This window comes from Oratosquilla oratoria, chromosome 11 (assembly GCF_046742065.1).
Source record: "Oratosquilla oratoria isolate Oo_2021 chromosome 11, ASM4674206v1, whole genome shotgun sequence".
Taxonomy (NCBI): Eukaryota; Metazoa; Arthropoda; class Malacostraca; order Stomatopoda; family Squillidae; genus Oratosquilla; species Oratosquilla oratoria.
The window spans coordinates 70,367,331-70,385,739 of record NC_134787.1 but is presented as its reverse complement, the minus strand read 5'-3'; the positions used below and the strand labels follow the sequence as shown (position 1 = coordinate 70,385,739).

At 40.5% G+C, this 18,409-nt stretch overlaps 1 protein-coding gene across 2 annotated transcripts in view; it reads left to right on the top strand.

Moving 5' to 3' along the window:
• Nucleotides 1-18,098, top strand: part of LOC143029923 (uncharacterized) — a 53,140-nt gene extending 35,042 nt beyond the window's left edge. The window contains exons 4-6 of one of the 2 annotated variants that reach the window (XM_076193128.1): nt 384-548; nt 2,053-2,088; nt 15,516-18,098. In XM_076193128.1, the coding sequence (XP_076049243.1) occupies nt 384-548; nt 2,053-2,088; nt 15,516-15,842 (528 nt within the window). In that variant the 3' untranslated portion in view covers nt 15,843-18,098. Of the gene's footprint in view, nt 1-377; nt 549-2,052; nt 2,089-15,515 lie in introns of both variants that reach the window. The other variant, XM_076193127.1, reaches the window with a different exon arrangement.
• Nucleotides 18,099-18,409: the final 311 nt, after the last annotated feature.

Below are 18,409 nucleotides of genomic sequence, written 5' to 3'. Positions count from 1 at the left end.
TATTTTTGTTAGGCTATTCATTAGTCCTCTCTGGGGTGGAAAATTTGTACTGTTGTTTCTATAGGTCTATTCCTATGTGTTTGGCTAACAGGAGAAGAAGAACAATCACTTGTTGTTAGCTCACTGTAAGTAAAAATGTAGAGGTGAGGTCAGGGGACAGAAATAGTTAAAAGATATTTTGGTCCAGGTCAGGAGAACAAATGGCAGTTCCTTAGAGCTGCACCTCCAGATGAAGGTGTTGATACATTTTGAAGTTGGATATCAGGGAAATGGTTCTTTTCACCAACCATTTTTCTGGACCACTGCAAGTAGGTACTTATTGTTAACCATTGAATTAGATGTTGGATATTTATTAATTCCATATGTTTCTTCCCTAGAAACAGGATGCCACAGTTTATGAGTTCCCAGAAGGATCACCAGTGGCCCCAAAAGCCACCCCACCACATAGATCTTATCCACCTACATCAGGAGCTACGTCTTTGTCATCTTCCTCTTCCACATCATCTCTTGGTTGTGTAAAGCCCAAGTCAAGAAGCAGAGAGGACAAGGTACATCTTACAATTTGTATTACTTGAGTTAGTCATATTTTGTACCAATGGTTCCCAGGGTTAGCATTGGCCCAAAAATCTTTTTGGCCATTGTGGCTAATAAATGAAAAAGTGTCTTAGCCACAGTGGGCCTTGAGTAACCATTGTGGCTGATATATTGCTTAACCTCTTAGCCTTGGATTTCACATTCTTCATGCTAGAAGACTTTGAAACTGGAACTATGGGACAGTACACTGCATGCAGACATCATTTTCAGAGGTATTTCCCACTGATTCCTTCACATGCACAGAAATCTACTTGAGTAGAGTGTTTGAATCAACTACAACCTGTGGCAGTTGGCAGCCAATCAGACAAAACTTACCAGTTGCCATTGGCAACATGACAAGTATCTTTGCCAGTGTGGCAATTTGGGACAAATTTCAGATAGCCACACATGGTTAAAAATTGCTAATGGCAATGTGCCAGATGGTTAGCACAAACCCTGGCTCCCAAATCTATGGTTGCAATCTAAATGATGGTCACAGGGATGTCTCTGAAATTTATGAAATGGTCAGGTATGATCAATGAAAGAGTAGATGGGACCCAACGAGTGTTGTTCCTTTCCTGTATATTACAATCAGGTAAAAAAAACACACATAGATGCACACTTTAAAGGCCTCAGATTTAGAATATTTATCAGGGAGTACACAAGGGGGAGCAAGAAAGTTCAGGGTCATTGTTGGTGCATAAAATTGGTGGGTCTGATTTATAGAAAAAGTCTGGGAGGAATAAAAAAAAATTAAGCATCATTCACAATATGAAATAAAAGTTAGACATAAATAGATTTTGTTTACATTACCAAATGTCATTTTTACATAACAAATGGCTAATTTAAGGTTTTACACAAACCAAGGTAAGTAATTTCAGTAGGGAAAAAAAAAAAACCCTCCAAAATCACAAGTGCTTAACAATGGAGGCAGGAGATGGCTGTACATGAATAAGGAGCTAAGATAAAAGGAAAAATGTATAGGTGTGGGATGGGATGAGGGTGGGTGCATACCTTGGCTGGCACCTCCCTTGTTTTTGTAAGGGGAAAAAAGGCTTTTTGTACATAGATATATGGATGTATCTCTATTCCAAAAAAGAATGATTACTCAACTTTCATTATCCCTCAATTCTGCTACCTTTCTTTAACCTCTGCTTTACCAATTCATCGGTGCAATTCTGTCCAGAAGGATAGAAACACTTGTTATTTCTGACATAATTGTAATTTCTCTCCACTTTATTCAATTCAAATTAGACTTTGGCTTGAATTCTACATCTATAATGGGATCACCCCAAAGTTTGTTACACAAAAACAATAAGTTCCTACCATTTCCATACTTCTTCAATGATATGTACTTTTATTGGATAGCCAGAATAGGAAAGAAAATACCATTACACAGAACTTTTAATTATAGTAGAATGTATCTGTGGGTGAGTCGACAAATATGTTTCAACTAATTCTTCAATTCCTATTTTGCAGGTGATTTCTCCAAGTCATCATTCTCCAGTTCCTCAGGTATTTAATTTTCAAAACATCAATTTAAAGTTTCTGATTTTATCTTCTTATCAACATTAGTAGTCTTTAGATTAATTAAAGATTACACATACAAACCTATATGAACCATTTCACATTTGTCATCTAGAGAGTTTGATAAGGGTTTTCATCTCCCCCCCCCCTCCCCATCCATGTCTCTCGCCTCATATGGGGTATTGAATGCATAAGTTTTGTGTGGTCTGTAGTTTAGGGACATAATATCCCTACAAATATGAGTAACACAGCACTTTTTTCATGATTGAAGACATCTCCACTCAAAGTAGAATATTGGTCACTTTTAACTTCTATCCCTCCATTCTACTGCCCTTTTTAAATCTCGCCTTTACCACCACTGACTCTACCCCCTCAGTGCAGTATTGACCACAAATGATGGAAGCACTGGTTATTTCCAATAAATTTATCTACATGCAAAAGGATTCTTCCTCCGATTAGGAAGGTAGCCAGCCAAGGGTGCACCTTCCCTTCACCCGTCAAATATCCATTGCATTGCTTCACACTGTCCAATTTAATTTTATCTCTGCTTGTTATGATCACCCTTTACCTCCACAAGTTCTGTTTTATCGTATGTTATTGTTTGGATAATGTAAGGAAGGTAGGGAGGTGCTTAGAGTTAATTGCTTAAATGAGAAAGAAAAGGAGAAGGAGTACAAGAAGAAGCTGAAAGAAGAGTGAGAGGACATGAAGGATTGAGTAGAACTAGGAATGGAGGAGGAATTGGGGAAAGGCAGTTGCATTTTAAAGTGCTAAGAAAATACAGTGATGAAATAGGAAAATACATATACCAAAGGCTTTCTTCCCCCTTACATGGGAGGTAGCCAAAAAACAAAGGCATAGAAACCACTCCCTCCCATTCCATCCCCAACATACTCCACTCCCCTCTCCCCTCTTCCCTCCCTCTTCTCTTGGCACCTCCTGGATAATGGGTCATACCTGCATCTTGTCCACTGTCCTGGGTTGGAAGCAGTGTCGCAAGACACAATACATCCACAGCAAGGCCGCTTCATTAATCTTCTGTCCTCTCCCGTCCTTCTTCAACAATGCCCCTTTTACCCCATCCATCCATCTCATCCTACCTCACCTCCTCATGTTCACTCCTTCCACCTCTGCCTTCCACACCTCTTTTACTCAATTTTCTTCATTCTTTCCATGTGTCCAAACCATCCCAATACTCTTTCATCAACCCTATCTCCCAACTCCCTGGGCCCACCACAAAATACACATGCCCAACATGCTCTAAACCCATTACTTCGAGCAGACAGACAAAGGGCTCACTTCAGTGCAATATGTGCAAAAACTGGGCCCACCTCACTCATACAACACTTGCTGACACAAACCAATACACAAACACTTGGACATGTTCTACCTGCCCTCCAGCAACCCCACTCCCACCTCCCCAACCACAGCCAGCACCCTTACCCACTCCCAATTTCCCTTTGCCCTTACCCCAATCAGTACTCCCCTTCCTTTGTCCCCGATCTCTCCTTCCCCCCCCTCTAACCCAGATCCTACACCTTCCCCATTACCACCCCAACCTCAACCCCAAACAGCAACATACAACACGTACAAAACACACAACATCAACATATCACAACACAACATTGACGGTATTAACACGAAAAAACATGAACTTGAACACTTTCTTAAACAACACAACATACACATTGCGATTATACAAGAAACAAAACTAAGACACTCACACAAAACACCATCATTTCATAATTACACCACCATCAGACAAGACCGGACCGACGGCAATGGCGGTGGACTCATCACCCTGATCCACCACTCCATCTGTTTTGTGGACACAAGTGCCACAACCAAAATTCTCCTCCCTACCACAGATAACACACAACAGAAATCCAATCCATTCGAATCCGCACAGGCAACAAATCAACACTGACAATAGTTAACATGTACATTCCCCCCCAATCATCCCCCACAGTTCCAAACACCTTCAGGCCTCAATTTAGCCAACTAGCCTCAATCCCCAACCTGATCATGGGTGGTGACTTCAACGCCAAGTCGTCTGCCTGGTATGTCGACAACCCTGACACAGACAGAGGGCTTGATATACAGACTCAGTTTGACTCATTGACTATCATGAACAACACACATAATCATACACATATCCCACACCAAGCCCTCTACACTCCCTCCTCTCCTGATATCACCTTCTGCTCCCCCTGCCTAACCCGAACAACATCATGGAGAGTGGTCGGAACCCTTGGTTCTGACCACCTTCCAATCATCATCACCACAAAAACAAGATGCACCCCAGTTGGCCACAGACACACATACACCAATTACAAGAGAGCTAACTGGGAAGCTTTTACTGAAGAGACAGAACAACATTTTGAAACACTTAACAGTACAGGTAAACGTCGACTTACGATGGCATTAGGTTTCGATAGAGCCATCGTAAGACGATCTCATCGTAAGTCGATCCCCACTCTGTTCCGTGGTCACTGTACCTAGCCTACCTGTATATTAACCACCAGAGATACTGAATATAGCCTATTAAACATGTACAGTAGTTTATTTAATTATTTTTATCCTTTTTACCATATTCAAACACTATAATATGTATTTTCAGTACGGAACTTAAATCTCGCGGGCAGCAGCCAATGCCAGCCGTACGACGTGACGTAATAATACTCGCATCATAAAATATAGTCACCGCTTATATCGATCGTTCTCTCTTTCACCCGCGAATTTTGAAAACCACAGAGAATGGGATTTAGGGCACATTTGAGAGAATGTAAAAACACAGGGGCGACTACAATAAATATAATCAAGACGCCGATATGGCAGCGTCGCGAATCCACTTGCTCATGACGCCTATGTGTGCGGCACCGTATGGAAGGGGTTAAATTATCATATCGTCGTCATCGTCGTCGTCATCGTAAAGTCGAACAATCGTAAGTCGCGGCCATCGTAAGTCGACGTTTACCTGTACACCAATCACAAACATAAACAATGCTGTGCACACTTTTAATACAATCATACAAAACACAAACAAGAGATACATCCCTAGAGGCAACAGAAAATCACACAACCCCAACTTCACACCAGAAATCCAAGACCTCATCAGACAACGTGACACACTTAAACACGATACCCCCACACCTATCCCTCAAAACATAGCAGACCAAATACGAACACTAAACACTGTGATTGCTAATAAAATACACGAACAAAAAACACAAAATTGGCAAAACTTTATCAATGCACTTGATCACAAAACAAACACCAGCAAATTGTACAAAACACTCAACAGCATTACACTATCCAACAGTAACACTACACGCTCTCACGCAGCAATAATCACAACAACAGATATTCTACCCTCAAACAGACAACAAGCAAACGCACTCATACGTCATTTTGCACAGACAAGCCATCTCACTTCTCACCCTGACGACCGACGCACCATTCGACGTAAGAAAGACTTCCCCATAGACAGTCAGACAAAACTCATAATACATAATCTCAAGCACTCATCTGCCTGTGGCCCTGATAACATAAGCAACATCCATCTAAAACACATTGGACCACATGGTATACATGCACTCACAAACATTGCAAACTATAGCTATTCACACAACACTATACCCGACATCTGGAAGCATGGTAAAATAATCACCATTCCAAAACCGAACAAAGACCCAACAATCCCAATCACACTACTCTGCACCCCCTCTAAAGTCATTGAACGCCTAATACTTAAACTTGTCACACCACATATTCCCCTTGCTGACTCACAACACAGTTTTAGGCCACTACACTCCACAAACACTCTTCTGATAAACCTCACACAAAGAATTTTAGATGGCATCAATTCAGATAGGCCCCACCACAGAACACTTCTCGTAACATCAGACATTAGTAAAGCTTTTGATGCTATCCCCCGCCACAACCTAACAAATAAAATATATAACACAGACATGCACAATAACACCAAAAGATGGCTGGCCAATTATCTGGCAGGTAGGAATGCTTATGTGTCATATAATGGCCAATCATCGCACATCAGAAACATTAAGAATGGAGTACCACAGGGCTCAGTTCTATCCCCCACACTATTTAATCTATACATGCATGACTTACCCACACCAGACACCTCAGAAATACAAATCTCTTCCTACGCAGACGACATAACAATCACATGCACACATCGTAACACAGACAAAGCTGCAGAAATAATCCAGCCATACCTTGATACACTCAACACATGGTTCATCACAAGCAGACTCAAAATAGCTCCAACCAAATCTACAGCAACACTTCTCACCAACTGGACAATAGAACACAAATACATACCTCATCTCTACATCAACAACACTCTAATACCACACACAAACACACCGAAAATTCTTGGTGTAACATACGATACATCCATGTCTTTCAAACAACACATCACAAACATAAAAAACAAATGCACACCTAGACTTAACGCACTTAAGTCAATCACTGGAACAACATTTGGACAAAACAAAGAAACTAATATAACAATATACAAACAATGCATAAGGTCAGTGATGAATTATGCGAGTCCTGCATGGGCTCCTAATCTCAGTGAGACACACCACAACACCCTTCAAATCATACAAAACAAAGCCCTAAAAACAATTACAGGGCACAAATACAACACCTACAGACCATTTACACCATGAAACAAAAGTCCTCAAAGTCAAGGACCACCGGCATGAGAGGCACACAAACACTTGCCGCAGCCACCACAAACACATCACACCCGCTACACTACATAGCAGAACACCCACACACACCAAGAAACATTAAAACAACACCCAAAGACCTTTATTACGCACAAATACTCTCTTCTCTTCCTCCACAACCACCAAATACCAGCCTCCGGAAACATATTCATAATCATATCACTCACCGCTCCATTAACACACTGAAAGACAACACACTGCTGCATGCCAGAACCCCTGATATCCACCCTTCTGAATCCTCTCTCCCACGAAAGGACAGAGTCCACTTGGCCAGACTGCGGTGTGGCCACCACCCAGCACTTCTAAGCTACCAGAAGAGGCTGGATGACCGCATTGTGAACAGCTGCCCAGGATGTAACACTTCACCCCATACCATACAACACATAATGGAAGACTGCATTATACACAATCATGCACGCAAACAACACAACATACACTCTATAAAGGATTTGTGGGAAAACCCAGTTTCGGCTGTGCCATTCCTTGGGGAGACGGGACTGCTCGGACAGACAGTCTAGGGAACGACAACAACAACAACAACTCCCTTTCCACCTCCATTCTCCTCCTCACCTCATTTCTCACTCTATCTAGCCTAGTAACCCCTATCATACTTCTCAGGCATTTCATCTTGAATACATTCAAACTCCTCTCCTTCCATATTGTAATATCTCTCTCTTACCCTTAGTAATCTCTCACCTATCCTATTTTCACTCTTGTTATCTTCCATATCATGATATCTGTCCTTTACCTGTGGGGATTCCTCAAAGTCATGAAATTCTGCCCCCTATCTTAGATTGAGTTTATGTCTCATCCTACTTTCAGTTCTATTTTCCTCCATGTAATATCTCTCTCTTACCCTTAGTAATCTCTCACATATCTTATTTTCACTCCAGTTATCCTCCATATGATATCTGTCCCTTACCTGTGGGAATTCCTCGAAGTTGTGAAAATCTGCCCTTCGTTTCAGATCGCTCTGTCTCTCATCTTTATATTCATCATCTGTTCTACCTTAACTCCTATTGGTTTCCATATTATAGAATCTTTCTCTTACCTGTGGGAATCCCTCGAAGTTAAAATTATTGTTGATAATATACTTAAACTGCTTGAGTGAGACATTCTCTTCCTTGGTAAGCCTACCATATGTAAACAACAAATATGGTGGATGTGCTTCTGTTTTTATGATTGATCACGGTTTGAATTCACTCGATGTGACCTAACTTTCTATCTTTACCTTTCTTCCTATTTCCTTTTGATTATTTTGCACTCACCAATTATTTCATTCAATGAAGAAAATTTATCCCAGACAGAAGGCCCCCATTTATGTCACAGTCTAGCATGTTGTAGTGTTGTATTGAGTTGCTAGCATGCTTAATGCCTTTTATTAGGATTTTCTGTCTTACACTGGGATCGAAAATAAAGGTGAGATGCAAAATAACTAATTTACATAATATGAAAATATACAAGATTGACTTACTCTACTACAGAGGATACAGATGTGGAAGTAGTGTGTCAAGGCCCGCATCCCTCCTTTTTGTAAGGGGAGCACAACACTGGTGCCAATTTCTTTCATCTATAAACTTAGTCTATTCCTATTTACCTGGCTTCACACAATCCATCCACTCATTTATTTTTGTGTGAAGAAGGTTTACAATTGATCAGATTCTGTCTATTTGAATCATGTCAAAATTTCATCATGATTTGAGATAGCACTAATTTTCTGCATCATTGTTATGATTCCCTTTGACCTCAGTCACAAAATGTCCCAGTTGTGTACTCCTGCTACTGGTTTGTAAGTCCCCCGCAACTGGAACATTTATGTTAGAGAAAGCCTATTCTTTTTCACATCTTATTATCTAATTTAAGATAACCTATTAGTTGGTTGAATTTAACATTAATGTGCATTTTCATTGAGAGCCTATTCTTTTTCACATCTTATTATCTAATTTAAGATAACCTATTAGTTGGTTGAATTTAACATTAATGTGCATTTTCATTAACCACTTCACTACGGGACTTAAATCTCGCGGGCAGCAGCCAATGCTAGCCGTAAGACGTGTCGTAATAATACTCGCATCATAAAATATAGTCACCGCTTATATCGATCGTTCTCTCTTTCACCCGTGAATTTTGAAAACCACAGAGAATGGGATTAAGAGCAGATTAGGGAGAATGTAAAAACACAGGGGCAACTACAATAAATATAATCAAGACGCCGATATGGCAGCGTCGCGAATCCACTTGCTCCTCATGACGCCTACGTGTGCGGAACCGTATGGAAGGGGTTAAGGGCAGCTAGCAATATAAGTCATGCCAGGATGCATGGGCTTAGGTTACATAACACAAACTATACATTACTACACCACACCCATGTCTCTTTGTGTCATTGTGATATGTCATGACACGTCATAGAATATGACAACAGGTATTCCCCATTTCCCAATGCCCCTTTTACCCCATCCATCCATCTCATACTTGGTCACCCCCTCATGTTCACTCCTTCCACCTCTGCCTTCCACACCTCTTTAACCTCTTCAGTACGGGCCAAAATCTCGCAGGCAGCATTAGCTGCCAGACGTACGATGTGTCGTAATAATACTCGCATCATAAAATATAGTCACCGCTTATATTGATCGTTCTCTCTTTCACCCGTGAATTTTGATAACCATAGAAAACATGATGAAGACAGTTTAGAGAGTATGTCATTACGCAGGGGCAACTACAATAAATATAATCAAGACGCCGATATGGCAGCCTCGCGTATCCACTTGCTCCTCATGCTGCCTACGTATGCGGCACCGTATGGAAGGGGTTAACTAATCTTTCTTCATTCATTATTTCCATGTGTCCAAACCAACCCAATACTCTTTCATCAATCCTATCTCCCAATTCTTGCTCCACCCCCGTTCTCCTCCTCATCTCATTTCTCTATCCAGCCTAGTAACCCCTACCATACTTCTCAGGCATATCATCTCAAACCCATTCAAACCCCTCCTCTCTTCCTCTCTTATGTTTCATGTTTCTGCCCCATACAGTGCTGTCGACACAATCATTCCTTCATACAATCTCCTCCTAACATTCATTCCCAAATGTCTATTTCTCATTGCAATTTTTAACCCCCCAAGGTATTTACTTGCCTCTCTCAACCTACATTCTACCTCCACCTCCACCCGTTCCTGCCACATTCACACCCAAGTATCTAAGGCTATCCACTTCCTCCAGTCTCTCTCCCTTAATACTTACATCCAATTTGCTGCCACATTCTCCCCTTGTACCTCTCATCACCTTTTACCCACATTTGTCTTCAACTTCCTTCTTTCACATACCTTCCTAAACTCTGTCTCTAACTTCCTTAATCCCTCCTTTGATCCTGCCACAAGCACAGCAAACAACAACTGACTCGGGACTGCTCGGACAGACAGTCAAGGGAACGACAACAACAACTGACTTATCTCCCATTTTTCTCCATTTTCTTTAACCATCTCCAATCCCAGGCCCATTACCCTTGTGTTTACCTCTTGCACCACCCCATCCATGTACAAGTTGAACAGCCAAGGCAACATAACACATCCCTGGAGAAGTCCCAACTTTACCTCAAACCACTCACTCTTTCCATTTCTAATTCCAACATAAGCTCTACTACCCTCATAAAAACTCTTGACTGCTTTTAACAGCTTACCTCCTATCCTGTATATTTGCAATACCACCCCCAATGCCTTCCTGTCTACCCTGCCATAAGCCTTTTCCAAATCCATAAAGACCCAAAAAATATCCTTACTTTTTCCATACCACAACAATCTGATCCACACAACTCCTACCTTTCCTAAACCCACACTGTACCTCACCAATTACTCCCTCTGTTCCTTTCCTTATCCTCTCAATCAAAACCCTCCCATAAGCCTCCCCAACTACACTCAAGAAACTGATCCCTCTGAAACTACACTCACACTTGTCCCCTTTTTCCTCTGGTACTCTACCCTCTTTTAGACAAAATTCAACCTCACCAGCCAGTCCACCATCACTATACCTCCCTTTTTTAGACACTCCACATGACACCCATCAAATTCAGGTATCTTACCTGCTCTCGTCATTTTACTAACTGCTTTCACCTCATCTTTCCTTATTTCTCCTCAATTTTCCTCAATCATCACAGTCATTTTCATGGCACTTCCCACTGCAACTACTTTTCCCTCCCTATCCTCCTTCACATTTAGCAACTCCCTAAAGTACTCTGCCCATCTTCCTCTCACTGCCATCTCTTCCATGATCATCTCTCCATCTGCACCTTTTACCTTTTCTTCTCTACTTGGTTTGCCTTGTCTTCCTCTCTTAATTTCCTTCCAAAACATCTTTTGATGCTTTCAAAATTTTCTGTCATATTCTTATCCCATTTCAAATGCTCTCCTCTTTTCCTCTATCTTATGCTTTACTTCTCTTCCCTTCATTATACCTCTCATATGATTCTTTAGTCCTATACTGTAACCAATCTATGAATGCTCGCTTCTTCTCTTCCACAACCTTCTTTGCTTCATCATCACACCACTCCCTAACCCTTACTTCTGTTTCCTCCTGTCCTCCTTGTTCCACACACCAACCTTACACACCTTGTGACTCCCTCCTTTAACCATCCCAATTCCTCCTCCGCTCCTAGTTCTGCTGTATCCTTCACTCCCACTCCTCTTTCAGCTTATTCTTGTACTTCTTTTCTTTCTCATTTAAGATGTTTGCTCTAAGCACCTCCCTACCTTGTCTTTTTCCTCTTTCTCCTTCTATCCTCCACTCTCAACTTACCTTCCACCAAAATATGACCTGATATTCCTCCACTCTGTCCCCTTAGAACATGTTCATCCAAAACTCCTCCTACTCTTCTCCTGGTTACCACTATGTAGTCCATTAAAGCCCTATCTACCACCCTTCTATCCATCACTCTCTCCCATGTGTACTTGCTTGACTTTCTTCCTAAACACAGTACTTGCAATTATCAACTCTCTAGGCACATCTCCACCATCAACTCTCCACTACAATTTTTTCCTGGAACTCCACACTTCCCACCCACTACGTCTATTGGTTAATTCCTACCCTAGCATTAAGGTCTCCCAATACCACTGCATTGACATTTCTCCCAAAACCCACTATACACTCATTTAAATCTATCTAAAAAGCCTCCCTTTCCTCTACACTCTTTTCACTACCAGGCCCATGTGCACTTACAAAGACCCACATCTCCCCACCCAGTTTCACATTCATCCACATAACCCTTGAAGAAACCTCCTTCCACTCCACCACACATTTACCTATCTCCCATCCTTTCTCCCCCTTGTCCTCTCTTCACTCTGGACACCTTTCCAACTACACTTCAAAACTCAGACTCGCCCCTCCTTTTCAACTTAGTTTCACTCAATGCCAACAGACCCATCTTTCTTCTCACAGACATACTGCCTATCTCTTCCCTTTTATTTTCATCTGTACCACATCCACACACATTAAAAGACCTAAACCTTAGGGATCTGTTTGGAATACTCCTAGACCCTCATATGCCTTTACTTTTTCTATGAATGTTCCCTTTGGGGCTACAGAGAATAGGATGCCTAGTCCTATCTCCATCCTGTTTTTGTCACCTTTTACGACTCGGTTGGGAAAACTCAGTGCCATTATTCATCTTCCCCACCAAAGGGTTCAGCGAAAAGAGGAAATGAACACTCAGAAAAGTGGTACAGGACAGTAATAAGAGTGGGGGATGGCATAACAGGGAGTCGCAGTATAACAAAGTATCATCATTTCTCAATGAATAGAGATTTCCTCTATCACAGACAAAATGATGTGTGGCTCTGGTCTGTTGGGGCACCCTGTATAGACCCTAAAGTATCAGCTGCATGCTACTGAGCGGCTTTTAACCCCACAATAGCATGCAGCCTATAACAGCGTGGTTTATTAATAATATTCTGGTAATTTGAATTATTTACCTTATCTTTGGAAAGAAATTTGGACAAGTGACTGAAAAGGGAATAACAAGGGAATTTTGGAATACATTTGGTTTTCAGGATCTGTAGCCCCCAATTTTTAGACCATAAGTTAATTTCCTTCAGTTCCCTTTTAACAAAATTAGTTTACCCTCAGTGGTTTCTGGATAAAGCCCCCAGCCAAGCCAGAATCAGCTTCTTTTATTCCCCTTCCACAAAGCCAAATGTGTTACAACATCCCCTTATTATTCCCGTTTCAGAGCCACTTGTCCAAATTTCTTCCCAAAGATAAGGTAAATCTGATTCATAATTACCCGAAAACTGTTTATAAAAAAGTTGTATATGTTCACCACAGGTTGAAAGCTCACATCTCAGGGGTTTACTCCCTTCCATCTGGGGTATTGGCTGCTTGTTATTGTGGCAAAGTAGCATGCAGTTGATACTTTAGGGTCTATATGGGGCGCCCCTACGGAGCAGAGCCACACATCATTTTGTCTATGATAGAGGAAAACTCTGTTCATAGAGAAATGATGACACTTTTATACTACGACTGTCCCTCCGTTATGCTGTCCCCCAACCCCTTGTTGCTGTCCTGTACCATTTCTCTGAGTATTCTTTTTCTGTGATGGGGGAATTCCCTGTGGTGGGGGAAAAGAATACTGCCACCAAGTATTTCCACTTGGATCGTAAGAGGCGAGAAGAAAGGGATGGGGATTGGTACTAGGCATCCTTCTCCTGGTAGCCCCACAGGGGACATTCCTAAACAAAAAAGAGAGGGCATAAGAGGGTCTGGAAGTTCTCGGACCAGCACCCTAAGGTTTGGGTCTTTTAATGTGCGTGGATGTGGTACAGATGAGAGTAAAAGGGAAGAGATAGGTAGTATGTTTGTGAGAAGAAAGATGGATGTGTTGGCTTTGAGTGAAACTAAGTTGAAAGGGAAGGGTGAGTGTAAGTTTGGGAGTGTAAGTGGGAGGTTATCAGGAGTGAAGAGAGGGCAAGGGAGGGAAGGGGTGGCTATTCTAGTAAGTGAAGAGATAGGTAAACGGGTAGTGGAGTGGAAGGAGTTTTCCTCAAGGATAATGTGGATGAAGGTGAAACTGGGGAAGGAGATGTGGGTCTTTGTAAGTGCATATGGGCCTGGCAGTGAGAAGAGTGTAGAAGAAAGGGAGGCCTTTTGGATAGATCTAAATGAGTGCATAGAGGATTTAGGAAGAAATGTCAATGTAATAGTACTGGGAGACCTTAATGCTAGGGTAGGAAATGGTCCAATCGATGGAGTGGTTGGGAAATGTAGAGTTCCAGGAAAGAATCATAGTGGAGAGCTGATGGTGGGAATGTGTCTAGAAAGAGAGTTGATGATAGGAAATACAGTGTTTCGGAAGAAAGTCAAGCATAAGTACACATGGGAGAGGGTGGTGGAGGGAAGGGTGGTAGATAGAGCGCTAATGGATTATGTAGTGGTAAATAGGATTATGATAGGAAGAGTTAAGGATGTACATGTGCTAAGGGGAGAGGGTGGGGGTATCAGATCATTTTTTGGTGGAAGGTAAGTTGAGAGTGGAGGATAGATGGAGAAAGAGGAAAGGGACTAAAGGTAGGGAGGTTCTTAGAGTGAACTCTTTGAATGAAAAGGAGAAGAAGTATGGAAAGAAGCTGAAGGAGGAGTGGGAGGGAGTAAAGGGTAGAGTAGAGGTAGGTGTGGAGGAGGAATGGGGATGGTTCAAGGAGGGAGTCATAAAGTGTGCAAGGATGGTGTGTGGAACAAGAAGGACAGGGGGAAATAGAAGAAAGGGTAGTGAATGGTGGGATGAGGGAACAAAGAAGGTTGTAGAAGAGAAGAAGCGAGCTTTCACAGATTGGTTACAAAATAGGATGAGGGAGTCATATGAGAGGTACAAAGAAAAGAAAAGAGAAGTAAAGCAAAAGGTAAAGGTTGCAAAGAGGAGAGCAGATGTGAAATGGGGTAAGAGTATGACAGAAAATTTTGAAAGTAATAAAAAGATGTTTTGGAAAGAAATTAAGAGAGGAAGAGGAGGTGAATCAAGTAGAGAAGAAAAGGTAAAAGGTGCAGATGGGGAGATGATAATGGAAGAGAGGGCAGTAAGGGGAAGATGGGCAGAATATTTTAGAAAGTTGCTAAATGTGAAGGAGGATAGGGAAGGAAAGATAGCTGCAGTGGGAAATGCAAAGAAAATGAGAGTGATGAGTGAGGAGAAATAAGGAAGGATGAAGTGAAGGCAGTTGTTAAGATGATGAAAGCAGGTAAGGCACCTGGTCTGGATGGATGCCATGCAGAATGTCTGAAAAAGGGAGGTTCAGTGATGGTGGACTGGCGGCTAGTGAGGTTATTTAATGTTTGCTGGAGAGAGGGTAGAGTGCCGGAGGAGTAAGGGGGATTCGTTCTAGTCCTTACCATTCCCACTGGTGTGATTAGCCATATGGTAAAATGGGGGTTATATGGGGGAGCAGTTAGCGCCCTCCCCAATCTCGGTAATCAGATAGATTATGAGTTCATACGGTTTTAGATCGTCTGTGGTTGAGTGGTCAAAGGCGGGTGTTGTGGAGCCTCTCTTGGGTCCATAAACAGTGGTTCGAATCCTCTGCGCGACGGTCATGGAGATTGTATGATATGTATTTATGTATGTATATATGTACTTGAAGTCTGTAACATTGGTTTTATGTCTTCCTCTCACAGCCCCCAAAACCAAAGAAGAGCAGGAGTTCTCATACCAAGAAGCCTTCTCTCACAATTGAAGATTTAACCTGCAAATTCTGTGGAAAGAAGTGCAGCAGAGTGGACCACCTCACCCGTCACATGCAGAAAGAACATGACACAGAGCCTTACACCTGTAGTGATTGCACATTTAAAGCAAAGACGTTCCATGAGCTACGTAACCACAAAAAGATCCACAGGCCTCTCTTTAAGTGCACTCACTGTGATTTCTCAGCTCAACGGAATGACCATTTTATCCGTCACTTGAAAAAAATGCACAAGATAGAGGATATGAGCGATAAGTCTTAAATGAGCTTGTTATCTAAAATATAGTTTTGAAACATGACATGATTACTTTTTTTTTTTTTGGAACAATCATAACTCCACCAATTCTAAGGTGTGAGAAAGTACTTTAGAAATGTATTTACCATTTTGAAAAGACAGTGAAAATCTAAAACATTATATATCTCTTGTACAAAATACTTACCAAATAGAAAAGTTCTATGACTAGAACAAATGTAGAAATGGGCATTGTTAATTTGTCACTACTATAACTGCCATTTTTAATACAACTTTTTACAAATATGTCTACATTTTGTATTTGAAGTGATTATTTGGTACATAATCACTAAATATCCGAGGCCAATAGTATGGTTTTTCACAATACTATCAGGAAAAATGTCTTTGTATTTGTATTTACACCAGCTTTCTGCTTCCTAAAACTAGTTCTAAAGATATGTTTCCTGCACAAAAAATTTATCTCATTGAAATGATGTTCCTGCCATGTTAGTTCTTGTATTGTTTTCTTTTACCCCAACAGAGATACTATCCCTGGTGTCTAATGAAATAGACTTCTTTAGAATCTCTTAGTGGTTGTATTTTGAATTCTTATTGGATAGTTTAAAAATTTGCGAAGCTTTTTTGGATGTCTTCATACTTCCCTGCTTTTATTTCTATCTCTCACTTGTGTATTGTTTCTCCCCCTCCCCCAAATACACATATATATATATGCATTACACCCTATTATTTGTTGTTTTATTATTTGGCATGCATTAATACTTGATTTCAGCAACAAACACAACTGAAATAAAATCAAATCCATTTAATTAATCTGCAAAATTCCACATTGCAAAATGGCTCATATTCATTGTTCTGCCAGCTAGTAAGCCTTGAACCAGATACTGTTAAACAGCATGAGTTGCAAAACCATCATATGTCATGCACTCCTGACACAACCATTGGCTGACTAGAAGCTCATGTGTTGTCAGGACAGCCTGTATCTCTTGGCCACTTGGCATCAGTCACTCCTCTCTGTATAATGGCCAAAAACAATTGCCTCTTTGGCCATGCCCCCATGCTGCAATATTAAAAAAAAATCATTAATTGGCAAGGCTTTGGCTGCTGTGTGATGAATAATAGTATGTGCTGCGTATGTGTATATATATATATTTATATATATTTATATATATATATATTTATATATATATATTTATATATATATATATACATTTATATATATATGTATTTATATATATGTTAATTTGATGTTTCAACTCCCTTGAATTTTTCATTCTTTCTTGATTTTGAAAGCCTTTTCTCTTTTTTCTTTTTTGTCTGTACCCTCATTTTCTATTTGTGTGTGGTTGCTTTTCCCTTCCTTCTTTCCTTCCTTCCATTCTCACTGTCTTTGTGGGTTAGAATTATCATTCAAGTGTGATTCCTATCCATGAATCTGTTATGTAATGGCCAGTAAATGCCAACTTTTTGTTTTCTCTCTTGTTCTTTTTCCTTGTTTCCCCCATTTCTCCCCCTCCTCCCTTCTATCTCTCTCTCTGTCTCTCTCTCTCTCTCTTTTTCTTTTCTTTCTTTCTTTCTTTTTTTATTTCATTTCATTCATCTTGTTCCAGAAGAGTAATTTTTGTTTTGTACATTTTTGGGCATTAAGTATTAATTGTTGTTGTGCACTGGTGGTTGTCTTCACATGTATTGTAATTGTTGAGTACAATCAGAAATCCATTTGTGCTAAAATTAGCAGTGGTGCCAGTTCTGATTGTCACAATTAGTGATAAGAGTTTGTTAATTGCATTGGAACAACCATTCATATATACTGAACACATTTTTCAAAATTTGTAGTAACATGCAGTGGTTGAGTTTTTTTTATGTTATTTGGGGGTTGTTGTATAGCTTTGTTTGCCACTTGCTTTCATTCCATTAGTATTTGACAGCTTTCAAATTGTTCTTTGACTTCATTCTTGTTTATATTTGCCACAAAAGTATGGCTTTTTACCTTTTTAGGTAATTATAATATTTAGTTCTTCCGTATATATTAGGCATAAGTACATAATCACATTTTATCTTAAGGATAAGAAATACTGAACAGTAAGGAAACTTGTCAAGTATTGAAAAGTTTGGTAATTACAATGAGGGTAAAATCAAATTAAGATGAAGGGTTCAAGTTGCATTTAGTTTTTTATCCCATTTACTTTACTGTTTCAATATATTTCTTTCATTCTCGGTCTTTCTTCCCTCCCTCACTCTTTTCTTAACCCCTCCCTCCCTCCCTCCCTCCCTCCCTCCTAGATCACAAAAAGTATTTAGGAAAATGGAGGTTCTCATTTTAATGCATTGTTTACTGTTGTCCTCATTCCCTGAGCCTGTTCCACACAATAATGTTTTGTAAGGGTTTTGTTCTGGCTAAAGACGAGCAGTAGGTGCCAGTATGTGTTAATCCCATTTCTAAAACCTGTAAACACTTACTCTATTCTGAAATTATGTGTAGGTGACACTACATTTTTGGCTGATTCATAGGAGAAATTGAAGCAATTAGTGACAGTTTGGAAGGGTATGTGAAATAATTATGAGTGATAAAGTTTTAT